The sequence below is a fragment of the Boleophthalmus pectinirostris genome, unplaced genomic scaffold (assembly GCF_026225935.1).
Source record: "Boleophthalmus pectinirostris isolate CB_2022bp ecotype Guang Dong unplaced genomic scaffold, ASM2622593v1 HiC_scaffold_18, whole genome shotgun sequence".
Classification (NCBI taxonomy): domain Eukaryota; kingdom Metazoa; phylum Chordata; class Actinopteri; order Gobiiformes; family Gobiidae; genus Boleophthalmus; species Boleophthalmus pectinirostris.
The window spans coordinates 47,022,662-47,046,565 of record NW_026571133.1 but is presented as its reverse complement, the minus strand read 5'-3'; the positions used below and the strand labels follow the sequence as shown (position 1 = coordinate 47,046,565).

General features: G+C 39.5%; 1 protein-coding gene across 1 annotated transcript in view; it reads right to left on the bottom strand.

The window, feature by feature from the left end:
• The window catches only part of whrna (whirlin a), a 565,911-nt gene that overhangs the window by 14,310 nt on the left and 527,697 nt on the right, over window positions 1-23,904 (bottom strand). Inside the window, exon 15 of the mRNA XM_055153851.1 lies at window positions 16,582-16,704. Within this exon, the coding sequence (XP_055009826.1) occupies window positions 16,582-16,704 (123 nt within the window). The remainder of the gene's footprint in view (window positions 1-16,581; window positions 16,705-23,904) is intronic.

The following is a 23,904-nucleotide window of genomic DNA, read 5'->3' as shown; positions in this document are numbered from 1 at the left end:
CGTGTCTCCAGTGCACATGCGGGACACTTTTGAGCCGTTTAATGTTCACACTGGAGATCACATACAAGTCACATTTAATTGGAAATGTGAAGGACCTCACAAAAACATCCGGTTTCACAAAAAATCCAAATTAAGCATTAAGCCCTGCAGTCTGAATGTAGCCTTATCGGACTATAAGTTACACTTTTTGGTGGAAATGAATTTTTATAAAATCGGAGACCAGGAACCAAAAGTAGAAAGTCAAGTTCTAGTAATTACAATAGAAGAGAGAACAGCAGACTGTTAACGTCACATATGAACAGTTCTTCAGATAACTATAACAAACAACAGAACAGAACAAGTTTACCAAACTCTCCATTTCACTCCAAATCACTAAATCCATTCAATTCTTCATCCTCAGTGTCACTTCTGAACAACTCGGCCTCAACCTCCAGAGGTAAACAGAGTGCTGCTTCCTCTTCTGTGTCGCCGTCGTCAGACTCAGCATCAGTTCCAGTTAGAATTATTCTGGCCTTTCTGAATCCCGACAGGATGGTTTCGGTGTCACTGAAGTTTCTCTCTCACTCCAGACTTTCTTTCTGCTGCTCGATTACCGTTTTTGGCTGCAGATTTTGCTACTTGCAGTTTGTAATCTGCAAAATATTATTTTCTTTTTGGAGGTGCCCAGTCTTCTCAGTCGTCTTTATAAGTTTGTTTAAATGTTAAATTGTTCAGTAGTACAGAAGTAATGGTGCAATCGACTGACATGATACAGACAGGACAGAGGCTCTTTCTGCAGGAGACGTGCAGTAGGGTGAAGTGACAGTGGTACAGGAGGAACAGGAGCAGCAGATACTCACACAAGACTAGAGCCTCTCGCGGCTGTCTGTGTGAAAATTTTAATATATAAGTTGTACCTGAGTATAAGTCACAGGAAACACCCAAACTATGAAAAAAGTGTCACTTACAATCCAAAAAATACGGTACTAGTGATAAGAAAGTGAGTATATATAAGAGCCGTAGGAAGCCTTGGATGATACAGTTAAGCATTTAAATAATCAGGTTTTACTTATTCAGCACAATAGGTGTAATTAAGAAATCCCTTGGCGAGCTGCTTGGAAGACGGTGGAGACCCCTGCTCTACTTTAATTCAATTTAGTATTGAAAGAGATGATAAGGGGCCAATCCTTCGTAATATCTGAAGCCCATTTAATCTTACATTTCTTTTTAAAGCATTTTTATGTGCAAACTGATTTGATCCTCAACCTGCTAATGCCATTCACTTTGGTCCACAGAGATAAAAACAGGCTCAGATTAAAGTCTAACATAACATTAAGTCTAATATAATGTTAATGATGTTTTAATACAATTACTCTAACATATCATACTTTTTCAGTTATACTTTAAGAAATGTCCCATATACTGTACTTGCCATGGCCTTCAAAGCAATAAGGAAACTTTTCAGGAGCAGTGACCATGAACCCCTTGGTTCAGGGGCTCATTGCACGTTATAAGTGGATTGGGAAAAACGAGAGGAGACCCACCTAGATACTAGCCTGACTCATCAGCCGGTTTCACTTTGTGGAAACCGTGTGACCTCGCAGCATTAAGATTCTTTCGCTCAGCAGTAGGTGGGTACTTTTTTATTTAACCAATCGCTGCTGTTTGGTCATGACATATGTAATGCGCCAAATCCCATAGGAAGAACAACAATAACGTCTTTCCCTTGATAAAATTCACCAAACATTCTCTTTGTTCTGGCTTTAAATCCTCGATCTCGGGAATCGTTGCCAACACAGAATGTCTGTCTTCGTCTACATCCATCTCAACGCTTTTACTGTTGTGCTGTTCCCCAAAAGAGACCCAGACAGATGTGAGGAGTTTGATGTCATGGCTTCACAGCTCACAGCTGATTGGCCGGTGCACGGTCTATAACTTCCAGGGTTCTTGCAAACCGTCTAGTGTATTCTGAATCCTGACTTAGTTGCTGGAGAGAAATGAAATTGAGTGGAGGCACTAGGCTACCCTGGAGAACAAGGAAACTCTGGGAATCTAACCATCATGCTGGCTGGCTGGCATTTTGGCACCTGTCCTATCTGGTAAACGTGGAAACTAAACACAACTATCCTTTCATTTCTAATGGTTAAACAGCCCATATTACACAATTTTAGATCTACTATATGCTCTAATGTTTCATCATCAAAACAGACCTGGAGTTGTTTCATTCATATGTTTAACACACATACTCTCTCAAAGAACCTGTTAACTTGAAAACTACCACATCATGACATCACAAGGTGGAACAGACCATTTTGAGCTTTGGAGATGTAGACAGACTAATATTAAAGAGTTACTCAAACATGTGTGAATGAAACAAACACGACTCCTGTTCTGTTTTTGAGGAGGTCACAACATTATAATGTGGTTTAAACCTAAGGGCAATTTTAGTACATTTTTCCTCACCTGGATTTTTTCCTAATTTTGTTAAAAAAAAACTCCCCTTTTACCCCCTGATGAAGTGTTATACATGCTTTTTTTCACTACAACCTGTCACTTCACAATCTGCTGCTGTCATATGGTTGAAATAAAAGATACAAATGAAAAAAAATTAAATAAAAGAATAAAAATAAAATAAAATTCACATTCTTTCATACAAAACACAGCAACCATGTATAAACAACTTTTTGGACATAAGAAATGCTTAATGAAGGGCAGAATTATATCTTGAAAGAAGAGAAAACATGCAGATGTTGTTGAAATTTTTCAGTAAATATTTACTTTGGCCCCCGACTTAGTCCCAGTTTTTAAATTTTGGCCTCTGTGAATGTGAGTTTGACACCTCGGATGTAGGGTCTTTAGTAAACTAAAACAAAACAAAACAAAAAGTGTAATGGCCCCATGACATGGAAACAGCTGGTGTCAGGTCCAGGACACAGAGCCACATCACTTCCTGCATTTCCATGGAGTTTATTACATTTAGATTTGGACATTTGGACTGAAATAAACCTTTCAATCTACCATTTTGACTCACTACACTCTTTGGTAAAGTTTGGCTCAATCAAAATGGACGGAGCGCATGAGTTTGATGAAAAATAAAGTATAGGATATAGAATAATGCTGGAAATATGCTCGGAAAGCTGCAAGTTTCTGCTGCAAGTGTCTATCTTTTATGGTTGGAAAGTTATGCGTGGTTGTATAAAACATATTCCCAGGTATCTTAAATGATACCATCGATCTGGAAGGGTTAAAGCTCACAAGAGTCCATTTTGCATTTAAAGTAGCTTGAATGGCACAAAAAAATTATTCCATCATCTTCCCTAATCTAAAAATCCTGCATAATCATATTGAGATGTACAGGTACTCCCTCTCCTCCCTCATTTACAGTGGCTCTGTGCTTGTATTATTAGGAGCCCACCTCTTATTACGTGCTCCCTTCGGCTCCCGGCTCCTCTGTGATTCTGAATGTGCTGATTTAGACGCCTTCTCAAGCGTCTGCTGTAATCAGACGCTTTCTGCTCCCAATCAGTACACGGCGATGGGAGGAGGGCAAGGCGCAGGGTCAGCGGTCAGGGCTGGACTGTGGAGCAGGAGCTATCTCACCCGGCATCACACTCATCACATCTCACCGGCATCACAAGCATTCAGAAGGTCACGTTACGTTGTGCAGGACGGCTCAGAAGTCTATGGTGTAACTGTCATTGCAGAGTTGTTGAACTGGTTTATGGTTCATATCTCTGTAATTACTGGGCCTATCCACATAGGGGAGGACAATCGAGTCTGTTGTCCTAGAACTGGAACTGTTGCTTATTACCTCCGCCAAGGAGGTTATGTTTTTGCCGGCGTTTGTCTGTTTGTTTGGTTGTTTGTCTGTTAGCAACATAACTCAAAAAGTTATGGACCGATTTTGATGAAATTTTCAGGATTTGTTGGAAATGTGAAAAGGAAAAACTGATTTCATTTTGGGGGTGATCCGGAAGAAATCCTGGATTCTGGATCACTTTGAAATTTTAGTTAACATTGTGGTAAATGGGGCCAAAAATTTTGTTTCTCAATATCTCGGTTAATTATTGACCAAACCCCATGAAATTTGACTCAGGGATGGACAATCGGATCCTCTTTCATATTCCAAATTGAAAGATATGGGACAAATATTTATGGAAAACACAATTAATATGAGGGGGACTGTAGTCCTTGGCGGAGGTCTGCGCTCTCTGAGTGCTTTTCTAGTTGATTTATATTACAGAAGGGCCCAGGTAAGTTTTCCAGGGCCCTAAAATTTCAAGAAGCGTCCAGCTGCAGCCTGGGCGTTTCCGTCATTATACAAGAACATGTACTTATTTTAGATAAGTACAACCTGCTTAATTTTTATAATTTTGTTGAGTTTAAATATGGATGTTTTATCTATAAAGTTTTGTATGGACTTGCTCCCCTCCGTCACAGGATTTTATTAAAGTAAAGAGTAAAGTAAAGTGAAGTGAAGACTGTCGGTGGGACAGGAACTAGGGCCACAGCTCAGGGAAACTGAGCTCCACACAGATGCACCACATTCAGACAAAGTGTGTCTCAATCAGAGGCACTAAATTTTAGAACAGTCTCCCACTATCAATAAGAGAAACTCCAGCATTTGCCACTTTCAAATCTGGCATATAGGCCCGGTCAAGCAGAAGTAAACAGCAAGGCCAAAAATTCAAGTGAATGCATCTGATATAAAAATGTATTCAACAGATACATATGTACTCTAGTTTATGAAACTGTTGACCTTTTTTCTGTACCATTTTTGGTTCTAAAGTTCCATATGTTTTAAACAGACCATGTATGAAACATGGAACAAAAATAATTTCCCAAATTTCAAAGACCTGCAAATCATGTCAATAAATGGATGTATTTCATCATATCTTGTGTTATTCCATCTTTGAACTGTTGATGAAGGGACATGATTAAAAAAAAAAAAAAAATGTATTTAAAATGATAAGAATTTGCTTGGACATATTTTATAGAAAGTTACTTTTCATTTTGAAGTAATATTAAAGTATTCAGAAGAAAAAAACTGACAAATGATGTAAAATCCTGCACCTTCTACTTGCTTGAACAATTTTCCCTCCGTTACTTTTCCTTCCGTTACCATAACCTTTCTTAATAAAAAATCTCATTCGTCAAAAAGTAAGAGGTTTTTCAACCTAATCTTGTACCATATGGTAGAAAACTATATGAAGCAAATATTCAAACCAGTTTGTTAAGGATATGTAAGTGAGAACCAAGAGTTATCACTGTTTGGATTTATTGCCCAAAAAGTGCTGCATATTTCATTCCCTCCATTACCGACATGAGTTTTTATATTTTTTGCCAACAACTTGAAAGAATATCGCAGGTTTAACTTTACCCTGTTGGAGTGTTAACTCTTTCCTACATTCTGATACTTTACTTATTTCAATAGTACCTCTAGTTTCTGAATAAGAGACATTTGAATGTCAAAAATCTGCCTGTTTCCCTCCGTTACCGCTTGACCGGACCCATATTTATTTATTTTTTTATTTGAACTATCCCTATTAAATTAAAAAAAAAAAAAAAAAAACACTGGCCGTTCCTGACAAGGGATATTGGGTATAACGTCATTTACCAGGACTTTTTCATATTGCAGTGGAGCATCTTTGTCTTCAATGAAAGACCATGATGTCAGGAAATTGGCAATTTATTTCAACTACATACATAATTGAGAAGTGTTCTTATGTTGTCTGTATCACTAATAGAGCTGCTGTTTCATCTTAATTGTATCTGAATCTGATACTAACATTAGCGACACACATTCGGTAGCAGCTAATCTCATATTGTCTCGTACATTAACAGCGAGCCAGAAGAAAGCCACGTGTTCTACTGTTTGTAGTAACAGACTATAGTTTGCAGTGAAGGTTTTATCCATTATTTTACAATGTAGCCAGTATTACTACAATATATTCTTAAGTTGGATGTGATCATGTTGACTTACGGTGACAAAACATCTGTTTTTCCCTGGACATGTCCTTTTTTCATAAGTGATGGAAATGTCTGGGTTTTCATTACTCTTTCTCTGTGCTGGACATGGATAAAAAAAAAATTTATAAAAACAGGTGCTGGACCGCAGTAGTGCATTGCTAAAAAGAGGATTCCCTGATTCTTACTCACTGTATTCCATTCATTACAGAAAGGAGGCATCTTTGAGTATCATTTATATTGTTATTGAGTTATTGTTGTTAAAGGGTTATAGGCGGGGTATTTTTTCATTATTTATCATTTATTTATTTTTCTAATACATATGAAATACATTATTTCTTTCATTCATTACAGAAAGTGTAAACCATCTTTGAGTAAATTAACTTTAAGTATAATTAATTTCTTGTTTGTCCCCGCCGTCGCTAAGGTGTCCTGGTTTTCACAAGTAGAAATATGGTCACCCTATGTTCACTGGAAATAGCAGCCATAGAACATTGGTGGATGTGATGCTTTGTTTTGGTGGTAAATAGTAGAACACGTGGCTTTCTTCTGGCTCGCTGTTAATGTACGAGATAACATGAGATTAGCTACTACCCAATGCCTGTCGTCACTAATGTTGGTATCAGATTCGGATAGAATTAAGATGAAGCAGCAGCATCAGTGATACAGACAACATAAGAACACCTGACAAATAATGTTGTCAAAATAAACAGCCAACACCATGGAGCCTCCCTGAAATGATGGTGTTGTAGTCTAAATACAATCAGTTTATGGTTGTAGTCATATCTCTTCTCCTTCCCCCCACACTCACTATTCCTCTCTCTCTAGACTGTATAAAAATGTATAGGCTAAACCTTCTACAGCCACTCGCTGCACTACCAAGCTATTTCGCTGCTAGTTGAAATCTGCCTGTGAAAGGGCCTAAACGTAATTCAAGTTGATGAAGGTGTAATTGGACACATGGTGATGTATTTGACTTAGTTTGCTTGTACTCTATACTATCAAAAGCTTTTAATCTGGATGCTGATGTTGAGAGAGCCAGATGTTGACAGTGAAGAGGAACGGAGCCCCGCCCATACGGGAACACTCATAGCACGAGAACGCCCATTTGTGTCCGCAGCTGGATGATATTGAATATTTCGGTCGACGGGCCTGTATCCACATGAACCAAAAAAACTGGCTCAAAGTTCAATGATTTCTCAACACCAGCTGATGTACTTAAACCTATTTTAGTGAATATCGGGACTACAGTTGTCGATCGCTATATCATCGTTCACATTTCGCGGTCTCGCTCTTTCGTGGATTTCTTTTTGCGATTTTGCATACTTTTTTTTTTTTTTTTTTTTTACAGTGTATGAACGTGCATGGTGTTCCTCCTCCTGTGTCTTCATTGGCTAAAGGACTATAGAACATTGTCAATCAATCTCCTCCGTACCGTGTCTCCTGTACAGTACAGAATGTGTTCAGCTGCCAAATTTACATAAATATTCAATCTGTAACAGTGTGATTCTGAAGAAGTTTTCTCCCCGACAAAACCCACAATGTCGACGAAACGTTCTGCATCCTGTGGTCGCACCCAAAAGGCAGAGGAAGATGCACACCATCGCACAAAAAGTTGGACTGCCGGACACGCTGAAGGAAGGGAGAAGCACTGTAGCAGAGTCTTGCACCGGGTCGGGAAATAGTTGCTGAAACGGGCTGGTTTTAACGTTCTGGAATTTTACGGGCAGGTATGCAGGCAGGTAGTGCCAGGCAGACCTATGCGAAGGAACACCGGCCCTTTCTCCTGCGGTCACCCCTGAGCCCGTCCCAACAGGGAGTCCTGGTTCAGTCCTGGATTAGTCCTCCTCTTCAGTCGTGGAATCAGTCCTGGGTTAGTCCTGGTTTAGTCCTGGTTTAGTCTTGGTTTAGTCTTGGTTTAGTCTTGGTTTAGTCTTGGTTTAGTCTTGGTTCAGTCTGTGGCAAAGGCAGCGCAAAAGTTTGATATAGTCTCGGATTAATGGGCAGGTGTGGTGCTGTACTGCGTAGGTTCGGGTCTCCAAAAATGGCCCATTAAGAAATAAATTAATCTTCGGTGTGTTACATAAAGAAGGAGGAAATAACATAAGGATGACAGCAGCAAAAAGTTTAAGAAGGATGCAAAAAGGGTTAACTGTACTGTCTGAGAAGTATAAAGTATATAAGTATATATATATAAAGTATAAAGTATATAAGTGTATATATAAAGTATAAAGTAAATAAGTGTATAAAGTGTGTGGTGAGGGGTTTTTACAGCCTTAAAACAGATAGAATAATTGTAAAATATAAAGATGACTACTTCGCAGATTTCACCTATCACGTGTTATTTTTAGAACATAACCCCTGCGGTAAACGAGGGGATCACTGTATTTAATTTGTGAAAAAGAAACAGAGGAGCATTGTGAACAGGGAAGACATCTGTGCTTTTCTCTCAACTTGATATAACTAACGATTCTTCTCTTTGTTCCGCTGTTGTGATGCTTCAGCCAATTAGTTTCAAATTTAACTTTCTATTCTAGTATTTCACTTAGACAATGAAAACGTTTCCAAGAGGAGGAGACTTCAGAATGGAGTGTGGAGTTTGGAAGTGTAAAGTTTGGGACAGTGACAAGGCACAATCTGACGTGACACGCTCCATTGTGTTTGTGCATTAGCCTGTTGGAGCGCTCACTCAGAACACGTGCTAATAGCCCCCGAGAAAGCACTTGTTTTGCTCTGTCCAAAATGTTTACCCAGAATGCTTTCGGACTTATTTATTTTTGAGGCTCTCTTTTGACTCATCCTCTAATGCAGCTGCAGCCAGGAGCTCAGTCCAACTTAAGGAGGATTTGGCCTAATGTGCAGCTTTTGGGTTAATGTGCATATAACAGGTTTCATGTTTTTTTTAAATTCTGACTTGGTTCGGTGGATATTTCTTGTGGTTAATATTTGTCTTGGTTAAGTGACAGTTGAAAAGAAAAGTAAAAAAAATACTAGAAGTAGTTCTGAGTTCTAAAATGGAAGAGCTCTACAATTTGTATAATATCATGCCAAACTGATACATGTGTGTCACCGTGACTCCGATCGAAAAACATCAAAGGGTCATGACGACTTGAATCTGATTGGTTGGTTGAAACATCAAAACAACAGCCAGGCTGGCGCCACCTAGTGCCTCTGCTCAATTTAATTTTTCTCCAGTGATTAGGTCAGGAATCAGAATACACTAGACAGTTTGCAAGAACCCCAGAAGTTGTAGACCGAGCACTGACCAATCAGCTGTGAGCTGTGAAGCCATGACGCCAAACTCGTCTCATCTGTCTGGGTCCCTTTTGTGGAACAGCAAAACAGTAAACAAAGCATCGAGATGGATGTAGATGATACAAACAATGATCGTTGACAGACATGTTCACTCTCTGTTTTGTTTACTGTTGTGCCAGTAATTACTTGAACACCACTGAGCATTCCAGCACATTACATAAGTCATGACCAGCGATTGGTTAAATAAAAAAAAGTATCTGCCAACTGTCGAGTGAACGAATCCTAATGCTGTGAGGTCAGACTGTTTCCACAAAGTGAAACCGGCTGATGGATCAGACTATCACAACAGCAGAACAAGCCCAAAAGTCAAACTCATCCAGCTGAGAAAAACACAGACAACTTCCCTGTCCACAAATGTACAAAGCACTTCCTTCTGCATGGGTTTTATAAACTAAGGCTATGTTCAGACTGCAGCCTGAAGTGACCCAGATCTGATTTTTCGCCCCTATGTGACCTGTATCTGAACTAACGTTTTGGTCCTAGAGGTGTTTTATGCATTCGAACTGCACAAGTCTGTCTATCTATCTATCTATCTATCTATACTAATATCAATATCATGTAATTGATTTTTAATTTTAACTGTAGAATCAGTCTGAGTGACAACCTTAACATTAGTTTTGCTCAGTAATTCACTAATTCTAGTCATTGTTTGCATTTAATGACCCTGTCACACCTTGATGATTTAGCCAGCATATGCCAGAATTTCCCTAAAACGCTGACACACGCTGAACTATACATTTATTTTATTTTTTTCAAATTTGGGCGTATACACAGCGTATCCATTACGAGTTGGACATATATATATATAACATATTAATAACTTATAGATAATGTTTTAATGGTTTAATAACTGATATATAATTTATACTAACTAATGCTTAGTGTGTTGCCAGTGTCCACAACTCATGCCCAAAAACAGTCTAATTTATGATAGCGCACAGTAGCATATCGCTGACAATCACGTGTTGTGAGGCTGCCACTCGATTTAAATCATAACCACACATCGCAGTAGCAACATTATAATCAGCGTCATGCAGAAGAAAACGTCTGGCTCTTATTGGCACACAACTGGTACAGTGGGTTTTTGCCATCTATTCCGACATCCCAACCTTTAGACAACTCGGTATTACGACATGTCTCTATTTAGACATGCAAATTTTCCAACACTTTTAAGGATCACTATTCTGACACCTCATATTTTATGTCTCTCGCTGTCCATGGTGCTGAATGCAGCAGATCAACTGGTAGATTGGTAGGTCGGTATAGAGCAGTGAGATATCTCTACGAACCACAGGATATAAAGTTGTGAGCAAGATCGCGTCAGGAAACTGTTTTAAAGCACAAAAGATTGGAGATAAAGTCCACTGGAATTAAAGTCACTATCTCTAATCTACAGCTTCACACATGCGCTGGATGTAAACAAACACACGTGCTACTCTCACCTTTTTACTTTCAAAGAACAACTCAAGTGGGATTAATAGCATGGTTTTGTGGACTGGATGTTATTATTTGCAGAGGACAAAATCTATGCCGGCATACTCCAGCGTATTTGCCCAATTTTTCATATGTCGGCATACACTGGCTAAATTGTCAAAGTGTGACAGGGCCACAAGTTTTTGTCTTTCTTCCCTTGATAGTTGTGGATACATTTTTCGTGGAAGAATGTTTATCCTTTGTGGAGCTTGTTGGTTTTAGATTTGGTGATGGGGCAGATTTATGAAGCTGCTGGAGAATACGACACACATTTACACACACACATTTTGCCACAGAAAAACACTAACCTCAAAACTATAACAGGGCACTGCCGGCCATTGTGAAAAGGTTCTATCTACATTGAATCTCATGTCTGTTATAGTGGACTGATTGAAGCCTGTCATTCCCCAGTGTGAGTTGTTTACCCAATTTGTGTCAGTCATGTTTACTGTCAGCTTTATTATATTTCATAATTTCATTCACCAGAAATGATTACAAATATTATCTGTCAGCTGTAGCCTTAGTTTGCCCTTTATTTGAGTCAAAGTTTACGAAGAAAGTTTCACAAAGTTCATTTTAAGAAAGAGATTCAAAACATCACACCTGCCCGAATCTCCAAATACATGAAATATTACCATAAAGTCGATTAACCTCGAAGGGACTAATACTGATCTGTTTATTCAGGTTTATTAGCAGTTAAAGAGCCTGTATCAGATTTTTTTTGACCATGTATTTGAGCAAAAGGTGTTTTACCTCAGTACCTCTTAAAATGACTTTACCAGTCCATCAATTGTTTTAGATTTTCTGTGAAGAAAAAGATGATCACTCAACTAATTCTTCCCATTTTAGATTACTGTAATATCATTTAACACAATACCGTATTTTCCGGGCTATTAGGCACTCTGGATTTTAAGGCGCAATGTTATAGAATGGTCTATTTTCGAACTTTTTTCACAAATAAACCACACAGGACTTTAAAACCACTTACCATCCACCCGCCCGCCGGCGGGTGATTTTCCACAAAAAAATTTTCACTCTGTATTTTCACCTTCATTATTGTTTTCACTACTGGCATGCCATACATCGTTTGAAAGCTTAATTTATCAATAAAACAACCATATCATTCATTTTATGCCATACAACGAGCCCAAAACGCTATAACTTAAAAATTCACATCATAATCAAAGAATAAAATACGCATTTCTTACCTTTGAGTCGGTTCTGTTGGTCCAAAACACGTTCAATCCATGAAAAGTTGTACTCAATAAGTCCGTAATAATCCACAGAAAAAGAATATCAAGTTGTTTTTTCCATAAAATAATTCCATGTGGGGAAATAATCCAAAAAACCCTCGTCCGTATGAATCGATGGATACAATGATATGAAAAAAAGTTTCTCTTCTCTCATACTTGGTCCACTGCGTTCCTAGCAGGTTTGCTAGCACTGTTGGGTACGCTTGTTTTCCTCACACTCTTAGCTTCAAAATGAGACCCTCCCCGCTGTTGTCGGTGCCGTGGTTTAGCTGGGGCAAGCCGCTGAAGAAGCTAACGCACCTACGTACTTCCTGGCTTTACGCACGCGTCATCAGTTTGTTTATGGGAAATCTCTTCAGTCATTGGATCTTCCAGAAAGTGATTGACATATTGTTTTAGCCTATCACCAGAGCTTTCAAACGGTGGGTGGGACATTCAGATAGTATTGGAAACGGACCCTGTCTTTATAAGCGTAAGAGCGAGGGAGACAGGGAGCAGTGCGGGCGGTGCCATAGAAGGCAGATCTTCCACTTGGAGGACAATTTTGGCTACTTTTAGTTTTTTTTCTTGAGAAAACATGCCTAAAGCTCAGAAGAATTAGTATTATAATAATAACAATTATTATTATTATTATATTATTATTATTATTTTGGCACAAATTTGGCAATCTTGTGCTGAATTGTCATTTTGTATACACAAAGGCTCACAGCATCAAAACCCTTTGTCCTTTCTACACAGTTATTGCCAACAACTTGAACAATGAGTGTAGTGAGTCACAAATGCCTAGCATGAAGTATGACCAAGCTAAGGCCTTTAAATACAATTTTTTTTTCAATTTTAATTGACTGTACTGTAGGTTAGGCAGCACTCACAGTCTTCATGTACATATCTACAGAAACTAGAAGGCCTAAACTTTAAAATGGTGCCTCACACAAGCATGTGGGTTCTAAGGTTTTCTTTTAATAAGCTATGGCATTTGGGTATGTAGTGCTATTGTGCACACACCAAAATGAGGTGGGTGGTAACAGGTTAAAGGAAACACAACAGTGTGATGGGTGAGTGGTTTTGTTTGTTTGTGGCGTTCACAGTGACTCTGGGCTTTGTTCAGTTGTGGCGTGTAGGGAGGGTGCTGTCTGGGACCAACGGATTGTCGGCGTGTTCGCAGTGACTCAGTTCTTCAGTTGTGTCTAGAAGTGGCACATTGCACTCACTTTTTCAGTTTGTTCCTCCGCTCCGTTCCTCATCAGCGTGGAGTGATGAGTGTGTCTGTGGGTGTGTTTCTCTGTGTGGTCGCTGTCTGCTCCGTGTGTGTTTGTGTGTTCTGTGGGTGGTGCGACTTTGTAGTTTACTGAAGTCGTGCTGGGACACCCGAGTGGATTCGTGTATAGGGCGCTCTGGATTGCAGGGCACGCGGTCGTTTTTTGATGGGGTTAGAGCTTAAGTTAGCTAAAGCGCTCGTCTCATAGCCCGGAAAATACGATACTACAATTTCTGTCCTCCAACCAACTCAGTGTTTTCTAGAAGAGTGTGTGCAGGTTTATTCTCCGCTGTCTTCCCAATGTCAACTTCTCTGCTTATTATTTATCTTTAAAGGCAATAATCTCAATTATCCTGAATATCTCAAACAGGATTTAATTTCTTTTAGACCCTCTTAGATTTTACGACATGCAAATCTAACTAAACCACTACTAAACCAGGACTAAACCAGGACTAAACCAGAACTGAACCAGAACTGAACCAGAACTGAACCAGAACTGAACCAGGACTGAACCAGGACTGAACCAGAACTAAACCAGGTCTAAACCAGGTCTAAACCAGGTCTAAACCAGGACTAAACCAGAACTAAACCAGGTCTAAACCAGGTCTAAACCAGGTCTAAACCAGGTCTAAACCAGGACTAAACCAGAACTAAACCAGGACTAATCTTGGACTAGGACTAGGACCGCCCCTGAGAGAACCCCGAGCTTTCGTCTGCGGTTACCAGACAGTCTACGCGGGTGCACTTCCAGGCCCGTCCCGACATTCGAAACCGTAAAGATGTCGTTTCATCGCTGCTGATATCGCGGTGATTTTAGCAAATTTGTACGAAGAAAAACTAAAAACCCACTTCAATCCAGGTTAAAAATGCAATGTGACGCGCGTTACTCACATTTGTACCATGTACAATATTACAATTTTTTTCCCTGTAATGCCACATTACTGCGTTACAGCAAAAAGCAATGGATTACAGTAATTTGTTACTTTTATAACACATTACTCCCAACACTGCATTTAAATATAAAGTTCCCTTTGATTGGAAGGATCTTCTCTCAGTAATTCGCATGTTAACTTCTGTCTCGTCATTTAAAAATGCTCTGTTGCAATATTTATAGAACCAATGTCATTGTTTTTGATCATCTTGTTAATCTTGTGACTATATTTGAACTCTTAGTTTTTGTTCAACTTTGACTTATTACATATATTAACATGTGTGAGTGAGTGAGTGTGTATGGTTGTGTTTTTGTTGTTTTGTTTTTTCTATGTTTATATATACTATTGTCTGTCCTGTTGTATGTGTCTTCTGTTGTTGTAACTATGAGGACCCCTCGATAACGAGACGGAGACATCTCAAAGGGTTTATCCTCCAGGCAAACACATTGAAATAAGTCCACTGTGTTCTGTCTGCAGCTAATTATAAAGTGTTTTATTGTCTGATAATCAAGAAGTGCACTGTTTGATGTTGATTGTTGTTGCATTACACACACTGGCCTCTGAAAAGTGCTTATAAACTCATCGCAGTGAATAATGAGGACGCTCTGAATGCATGAGGTAAGTGAAGAAGAACGTTGGACCACTGCAAACTGTTTCAAATGAACAACTTCTGTTTTGAAGACAGTTAAAATCAGGTACAGTGCTTTTAAATGGGGCGACAGTAGCTCAGATAGTAAGAGCATTTGTCCACTGATCCAAAGGTTGGTGGTTCGAATCCTAATCTCAACATAAACATCATTGGTTGAGCGGTCAGATCCACTGACCCACAGGTTGGTGGTGTGATTCCAGCTCCCACAGATGAATGCAGTCGCTGTGTCCTTGGGCAATACACTTAACCCACCTCCCCCCCAGTGTCTGTGCACACTGGTGTATGAATGTCTGAGTGTTTTTTTTGTTTTTGTTTTTTTGTTTGTTGTAAAGAGTTTTGAGTGGCTTAAAGGGACAGTCCAGAGTTTTGGACATAGGGCCTCATTTCCAAGTGGTCCAGAGTGTTGGAGACATGTGGAGACACTTTTTGAAATATTCCATCTAGTCCTTGTATTTGCAGAGGTCACTGGTGTTAGACTAGTGCATGTCAATGGTCATAGTTCTCCTGCCACTAAAAACAGTCTTACCCACTCCACAAAACACCCCAAACAAATCTGTTATTACACCAGACTGTCCACGTGAATGTCTGTGTTGATAGAATAATTTTAGAAGTAAAATCAACCTTGCATTTAAAGGATTTCTGTCTGAGCAGCAGCAGTGAGTTGTACTTCCTGATGGGCATGTTACTTTAAAACTGTAATATGTTATTTGTGACTTATTACTGTCATTTCAAAGTCATTTGTTACATTACAATATTACTGCATTTAAAATGTAAAACATTACACGACTATTGCAGCACTTTAAAGATACTCTCACCAAAATAACTGAACTTTTGTGCTGTATATGGACTGAACCAGAACTGACCCAAGTCTAAACCAGGTCTAAACAAGGACTAAACCAAAATCAAACCAGGACTAACCTTGGACTAGAACTTGGAGTCTAAGTCCGCCCCTGAGAGAACCCCCTGCCCGTGTCTGCAAGGCGCAATGGGGCGTCAGCTGCTCTTCGCCCCGTGGAGCGTGGAGTTCTGTGTTGGTCCTTTCGCCCGCTGTCACCTGACGGTCTACACGGGCGCATCTCCGGTGTTTCACCACTGCTGATATCGCGGTGATATTAGCGAATTTGTATGAAGAACCCACTACTTGTTTTGCGCGTTACTCACATTTGTACCGAGTAAAATATTAAATTTTTTTTTCCCCTGTAATGCCACATTAGAGTAATTTGTTACTTTTATAACACGTTACTCCAACACTGGATATCACCTAGCACCTATCTTACCAGCAAAGTAAAATTCTGCTGCTGCTGAGAAAATAGTCCCTCAACATGTGACGTTTCATGCGATGCAAGGTTAGTTTTATTTCAAACATTATTCTATCAACACAGACATTCACATGGACAGTCTGGTGTAATAATAGATTTGTTTGGGGTGTTTTGTGGAGTGGGTAAGACTGTTTTTAGTGGCAGGAGAACTATGACCATTGACATGCACTAGTCTAACACCAGTGACCTCTGCAAATACAAGGACTGGATGGAATATTTCAAAAAGTGTCTCCACATGTCTCCAACACTCTGGACCACTAGGAAATGATGTCCTGTGTCCAAAATTCCTGACTGTACCTGTAAAGTGTTGCATAAAAATGTGACCATGCACCATTTAAATGTTTTTACAAACTTTAGTCGGATATTTCAAGTCAAGTAAATGCACGTTTGTTGTCGTTTGTGTATGTGTTGCCGTAGCGACCTGCTCTGCACTGACCTGTATGGTGACGATGCGGGGGAGCGGCTGGCGAGTGTTGGCCCCTCCCTCGATGGCGATGCCCAGGGTGCTGGCGCTCTTCTGCACCCTCACCACAGTGGAGGTGGGCTCCAGCAGGCCCGGCTGCAACACGAGACACAGAGATGGTCAGCAGGGTCTCAAACTGAGGGGAGCGTACCAGCACTACAGGGATTACTCACAGATAAGCTGCAGTTTAAAGGCGCATTGTGTAACTTTTCTGGTGGAGGGTGCGTCAAATGCTTTTCTCCATGGAGATGTTATTGCTTTGTCTAGAATGTTCCACAGTATGGCACAGTAAACCTTTTTGTCATCATAGAGACCAACCAGACCAAGTGACAGGTCAGATCTGTGGAGAGGCGACCCTGCTCACAGTCAGAATGTCTGTTTTTCTAGGTATTTTCAAGCTATAAAACTAAAAATAGAGCTGTTTAATGTCGCACTGTGGAACATTTCAGGCAGAACAATAACATCTCCATAGAAACAAGAAAGTGACAAACTCTCAAAGTTACACAGTGCACCTTTAAATCTATTTTTAGGCTATAAAGACTATTTTTGTTTCTGTTGTTCATCTTTTTTCCTTTTTTGTTTGTTTTTTTGTTTCTTTTTTTACTTAAAGCAACAGCGTGTAACATTCTCGTACATCACCATTGTGGAAATATATTTTGTCTGTGCTTTTTTTTTTATTTTTTAGTACAATAAAGTAAAATTCTAAAATTCCAAGGAAAAACAAAGCAGAATAGAAAAATAGTCAAATCTTCCACTGATATTCTCAGTGTTGAACTGTTGTTGAATTCATGCATCACGACTGCATTCTGGACTTCCGGTCATCGTGCAGTGCATACTGGGAAGGGTCCTCTGAACAAGTGAGCATCAAATTGCCATGTTTGTTTTCCCACTGGGATGCATCTATTGTCAAAGTTGATCTTTTCAAGTCTTTTGAACCATATCATTTTTGTTTCTGGTTCTGATATTGCCATATTTTAGTTTTGGGATTCAGACATCGTTAATTGTGTGGTTGTTGAATGTTGTAACCATGGAAAATGGGCTTCAGAAGTTTGTGAACTCCATAAATGCAAAAGGAATTCAGATGTGTGTGACTGCAAACCTCCATTCAAACTGTTTCCCTTCCCAACAGAATAGAAAAATAGTGAAAGGCAAAGGTGATGGGCAGGATTGATCCACAGGCAGGACCATAAAGGAAACCTTTGGCTGCCTAAATCATCCCGAGTTTGAAGGGAACATTTTGTATGTGGAGCACCATCAAAGCAAAATCCCGACCCCTCGCTCACTCCGTGGCCATACCGGCTTGTCAAAGCCTGATCCTGTCAGATTTCAGAGGCTCAGCAGAGCTGGGTCTGGTTAGTACTTGGCTGGGAGACCACTGGGAAAATCAAGAGCCACAGGAGGGCGCCACTGGCAAAAACTGTTGTTGTGTCCTTAGGCAAGACACTTCACCCACATTGCCTAGTATGAAATTGGTGTGTGTGTGAGTGATGGTGGTGGTCGGAGGTGCAGACTGGCAGCTTCGCTTCAGTCAGTCTGCCCCAGGGCAGCTGTGGCTACAGCAGTAGCTTAGTGTTGAGTGAATGAATAATGAACTGTAAAGCACTTTGGGTATCTTGAAAGGTGCCATATACATGCAATGATTAATTAATTAATTAATTAATTAATTAATTAAAGAAATTTAAAAAGTCAACACCAAAGTGAAAGGTACCAACTATTTGGTAAGAAACACAAACAAGAAAGTGCAAGCTCAGTCTGTTAGTCTTCTGTACCTCTCGCTTAACAAACGGGATTTTACTTTGTTGTTGCTCCACATACACCATGTTCACTGCAAACTCTGGATGATTTAGACCAGGGGTGTCAAACTCATTTTGGTCCGGGGGCCGTGTCCAACTTACTTTGATCTCAAAGGGGCCGGATCAAAAAACTCCTGGCATATAAACCCCAAAAATAATAAGTTAAAATATTTGTGCAGAGAACATAAATCTATTACAGAACTCTTTTTAACTGATGAACCCTTTCTTTTACAAAATATTATAATATTATGAACAACCTGAAACTTTAAGAAAAATACAATTTCAACACAACGTTTTAACATGAACTTGTATGTAAACAGGAATAAGTCATTTTTTCTTGGAAAATCCTGCACTCAGCTCCACTTTTCTCATTTTAACTTCTTGGGTTCTTTTTAAAGACAATGCAGTAAAGTGTGTTTACCTTGTTGACACCGTCGCCCGGTGTTCTCTGGAGGAGGGTGTCCCAGGTGTGTGAAAGGAGGAACGCGATGGGAGGCGTGGTCAGTCTGAGCGACCTGCCAGGTCCATCAGGCTGACCACACCTACAGGAAGTAACAACAGGTGATATACGACACGTCACCACCAACACCGGTGACAGTTCTGAAGATGGCTTGCAGCTAGCAGCCGAAACATGTCAACAAGGTAAACACACTTTACTGCATTGTCTTTAAAAAGAACCCAAGAAGTTAAAGTATATAAGAAGACAAAATGAACATCTTTTGCTCCACTTTTCTCATTTTTGACATTTTGCTGATGAGACTGTCACAGTCAACAGTCAAAACGATCGTCCTTTAAGAGCGTGTGGAAAGAGACAAGTCTTCATTTGTGCTGCTCTGGTGGGAGGGGCCACGTACAGAGACGCTGGAGAAGCTGCTATGATAAACACCACAGAAAATTAACAAGATTTTAATAGAAAATATAATTACAACACCTTTAATCTGGCCCTCAGCTGACTTTCTACTAAAATAGAAAGTCAGCTGACGGCCAGATTAAAGGTCTTGGAGGGCCGGATCTGGCCCCCGGGCCTTATGTTTGACACCTGTGATTTAGACAGTCAAAGGTTTCCTTTTTCATCCTTCCTGTGGATCAATACTGCCCATCGCCTTCGCCTTTCACTATTTTTCTGTTCCGCTGGGAAGGGAAAAAAATTTAACAGAGGTTTGCAGTCACACAGATCTGATTCCCTTTTGCAGTTATGGAGTTCACAAACTTCCGAAGCCCATTTTCCACTGTTAGGATCCAACAACCACACAATTATGATGTCCAAATCCCATAATTAAATATGACAATATCAGCACCAGAAAGAAAAGCGATATGGTTCAAAAGATTTGAAAAGAACGACTTTGACAATAGATGCATCCCACTGGGAAAACAAACATGGCGGTTTGATAATCACTTTTTCGGAGGATCCTTCACAGTATGCATTGTACGATGACTGTAGTAGTAGACCACTGGGGGACAGTTTAGACCATGTTTATTACTGGACTGATCATGGTCCAGATCTGGTCCAAATCCTGGGGGCTGTTCCACCAAAGTGACTCACTGAAACATGTTTTGTGTCATTTTTTTGTCTGTATGTCACACACTCAGTACTTTCTTGGATGTTTCCAGATTCAGTATTTTCCTTTTCAAACTAAATGAACCGTCAGTAAAAAGTTTGAAATGCCACTTGCTTGAAAATAAAAAAAATAAAAGAGCTCAAAACAAGTCTCAGTGTGATCCATTCTAAACGTATAATTTCATACGCAATTTTTGTGGTGTAGGCTACAAATGATCTTTTGAAAATCTGACACCAGCCCACTTGAGTTGTGCTGTTTGGAAGCACACATAAAAGAGTGTGTGGAGTGAGAGTGGAGGCACAAAGGAGAGAGGCAGGGTGAGCTGTCAAGTTCTAATCACAAACATGTATATTCTATGGCCCCAGAATCCAACCAGGGACACTCTGTTAAAGGTCCTATATTACAAAATTGATTCTTTTGAGCTTTAAACCACGTTATAATGTTGTTACCTCCTCAAAAACAGACCTGGAGTTGTGTTTTGTTTCATTCACACATGTTTGCGTAACCCTGCATTATTAGTCTGTCTACATCTCTAAAGGTTGTGATGTCATAAAGTGGTAGTTTTCAAGTGAACAGTTCCTTTTAGCTTTAGTTCAGGAGAAATTGGCAATTCCAGAGCTGAAATCATCCAAATGATTCTAGTGAAGTTTGAAGGACACCCATTCTGCAAAATTGACTTTTCAGAGCTTTTAATTGGAAGATAGGTGTTCCCCCTCAATCTGTGTGTCATTTGTTCATTTGTTTTTCAAAATAAAACCAAAAATAAGAAAATGAAAAAACAAAGATTTTCTTCATTATTTGTCTCCAAAACCAAAAAAAACAACAACAAAAAAACAACAACAACAACAACAAAAACAAAAAACAGATTACAATTACTTTTTTCAGATTTTGTGTTTAAATGAATAATGGAAAAAACGGTAACGGGTGTTTCCCATTTTCGTGACTTAAACTATGATGCTGGACTGAACCAGGACTGAACCAGGACTTAGACTGGGACCAGACCAGGACTGAGGCTGGGACCAGACCAGGACCAGACAGTAATTGAGATCGGGACTGAGGCCAGGACCAGACCAGGACTGAAAACGGTTTAGTCCTGTTTTAGTCCTAGTTCAGTCCTGGTTCAGTCCGTATGCAGCTCAAAAGTCTGGCATCGCAATTTAAGTCATGTAAATGAAACACAACACAAATTTAAACACAAAATCAAAAACTGAAAAAAAAAAAAAATCGTTATCTGTTTTTTTCATTCTGGTTTTGGAGACAAATAATAAAAAAATAGTTGTTTTATCATTTTCTTATTTTTGGTTTTATTTTGAAAAACTAATGAACGAATGATACACAGATTCACCAGATATCACCACACCCACAGTGACATACTAACTTCATTCTACTATTTTAGTTTCTCAATCAGAGACACTTGCAGCATTCAGAAGCATTGTGACGCACACAAAATGTGCAGTCACATTTTTATGTTATTTTGTAATTTGGCTATTTGTGTTGGTGCTGTTAAGTAGCTCCCTTATTGATAAAATGTACTAAATTGCTAATGTAATGTTTTGCTCAAGTTTCTGTTAAGTTTTTAGGATACTCTTGCATTACCAGGGTGCGCCAGGAGGTGGCAGTGTAGTGAGTATGTCGCAGGTCTTCAGCCACGGCCCTTCTTGAAAAGTTTTGTGCCGCTCCTCTTCATACAATGAAGCGAGGCTGCACAGAACCAAAGCTCACTGCTCACTGTCTTTATTTTTCCATTATTCAGGTAATCTAATGTGGAACACTTACAAAAAAGTACATACAAGAGAAATGTATTTTATTTTGGTTGTTTAGAGCTGATATACAAGTGGTTTTGATAAAGATAGATCACGTTAGTTTGCTAAAAGCTCTGCTAGTCACCACAGTAGGAACATGAGGTTTTGTAATGGCAGTGCCCCTCCGCAACTTGAACTTTTTTTAATAAGCATGTAGTATCCTGGACTGTACTGTTCAGATATAATTTTTGATTAACAGTTAAGATAAAAACAAGTAAATTTAAGGTTGTTGTTTTGATTGTAAAATGAGTAAATGTGTAAGCCGAACTGTAAAAATATGAATAATATTTCAATTAATCGTCAAATAAGAAAAAGGTACTGTTTAGATATATATACACAGATACACGTATTTGAGTAGATACATGTTTTTTTCTAGTTAGACAGTATATGTGAGGTGAGGACATATATTGTAGAAGGACCAAATTATTGATAAATTTAGACTAAAATGTAATTTTGATTATTTTGTTAATAAATATAGCCGCAAGCGGCAATGATCAGCCCTCCCGCGTGCTTGCGCCGCTCCCCGCAAACGCCGCGCCCCGCAAACGCCGCGCCCCGCAAACGCCGCGCCCCGCAAAAACGCCGCACCTCACACTGACCCTAATAAGCCTAAGCTTAAACCTTACCCTAATTGTAATCCTAACCATAGCCCCAACCCTAGCCCTATAAATCTTAATTTAACCCTGCAATTTTCAAAATTTGGCAAAAGAAAATATCCAAGATGGCGGATTTCTGGTTTGTAAAGGGGCGTGGTCACAATATACATTTTTGTTCTTATTGCCATGATGCATCTGGCTACCAAATTTGGTTTGGCTATGCCAACGTTTATGTAAGAACGTCCCATTGGCAAGGATACAATTTTGGCTTGTTGCCATGGCAACACAATGTAAATGGGATGTGAGCATCATTGAGTTTTTTAATCGAGACCATGTCACAAATGTGGATACCAAATGTTGTATATCTGTGACAAATAAAACCTTATTTTTACATACAAATTTTCTAGGGGGCGCTATTGCACCCATTTTTGTATTTTCTTACATCAATCTGTTCAGGGTCGGGGTGTGAACCCACTGTTAAAATTTGAGTGAAACTGGCCAAAGTTTGTGCAAATTATCAGGCGTCAAAGTTTGATGGTGAGCCCCAAAAACGAACCCGAAATTTGAACCGTTGCCACGGCAACACCGTTTGACCTCTTAAAAAGCTTTTAACAACTTTTAATGTCCCACTTGTCTAGATGATACAGAATGATTCTGGTGAGTCTGGGTCAAACGCCCTAGGACGAGTTCGTTCAAGTACAAGGACAGGTTGCACGATCAATCCAATATGGCTGACTTCCTGTTGGTTGCCATGATGCATCTGTGTACCAAATTTGGTTTAGCTACGCCAAAGTTTTTGTTGGGCGTCCTATTGGCAAGGTCAGATGTTTAGCCTGTCACCATGGCAACACGATGGGGAAATGGCATGGGGTCATCCCAGACTTTTTTGATCGAGATTATGTCATGAATCTGTGTACCAAATTTTATATGTCTATGACAAAGTAAATTTTGGCACTACCGTGCAATTTCCCTAGGGGGCGCTATTGCGCCCATCTGAGATTTTCTTATATAAATCTGTTCAGAGTCGGGGTATGAACCCGCGAATAAAATTTGAATGAAATCGGCCAAAGTTTGTGCCAGAATTTGTAGATTTTAGCATTGGAGAGTTTATGTCATCGCTATGGCAACGCCATAAAAAATGTGACATGGGTGTCAGTGACTTTTGGATCAGGATGCCAAAATGGAATTTTGTGCTAAATTTCAGAAACTTTTGAACAACTATTTGGGAACAAATGATTTTCTCACATATTAAATTTAGTTTCAATCTATAGGGGGCGCTAATGCACCAAATTAATAATTTTCACATTAAGTAGCTTCAGGGCAGAGAGTTTAACAACTGTTTCAAATTTCATTGAAATCAGAGTTCGTTTGAGCAAATGGGAGCAATTTGTATATCTCCTAAATTGTGTGCATTTTTGTTACTTCACTACTCAGAGACTGTAAGATGTGTGTGAAAAATTTGGATAACTTTTGATGTTCTACGTCTTGACGCCTTGCCCCGCAAAAACGCCGCACCCCGCAAACGCCGCACCTCACACTGACCCTA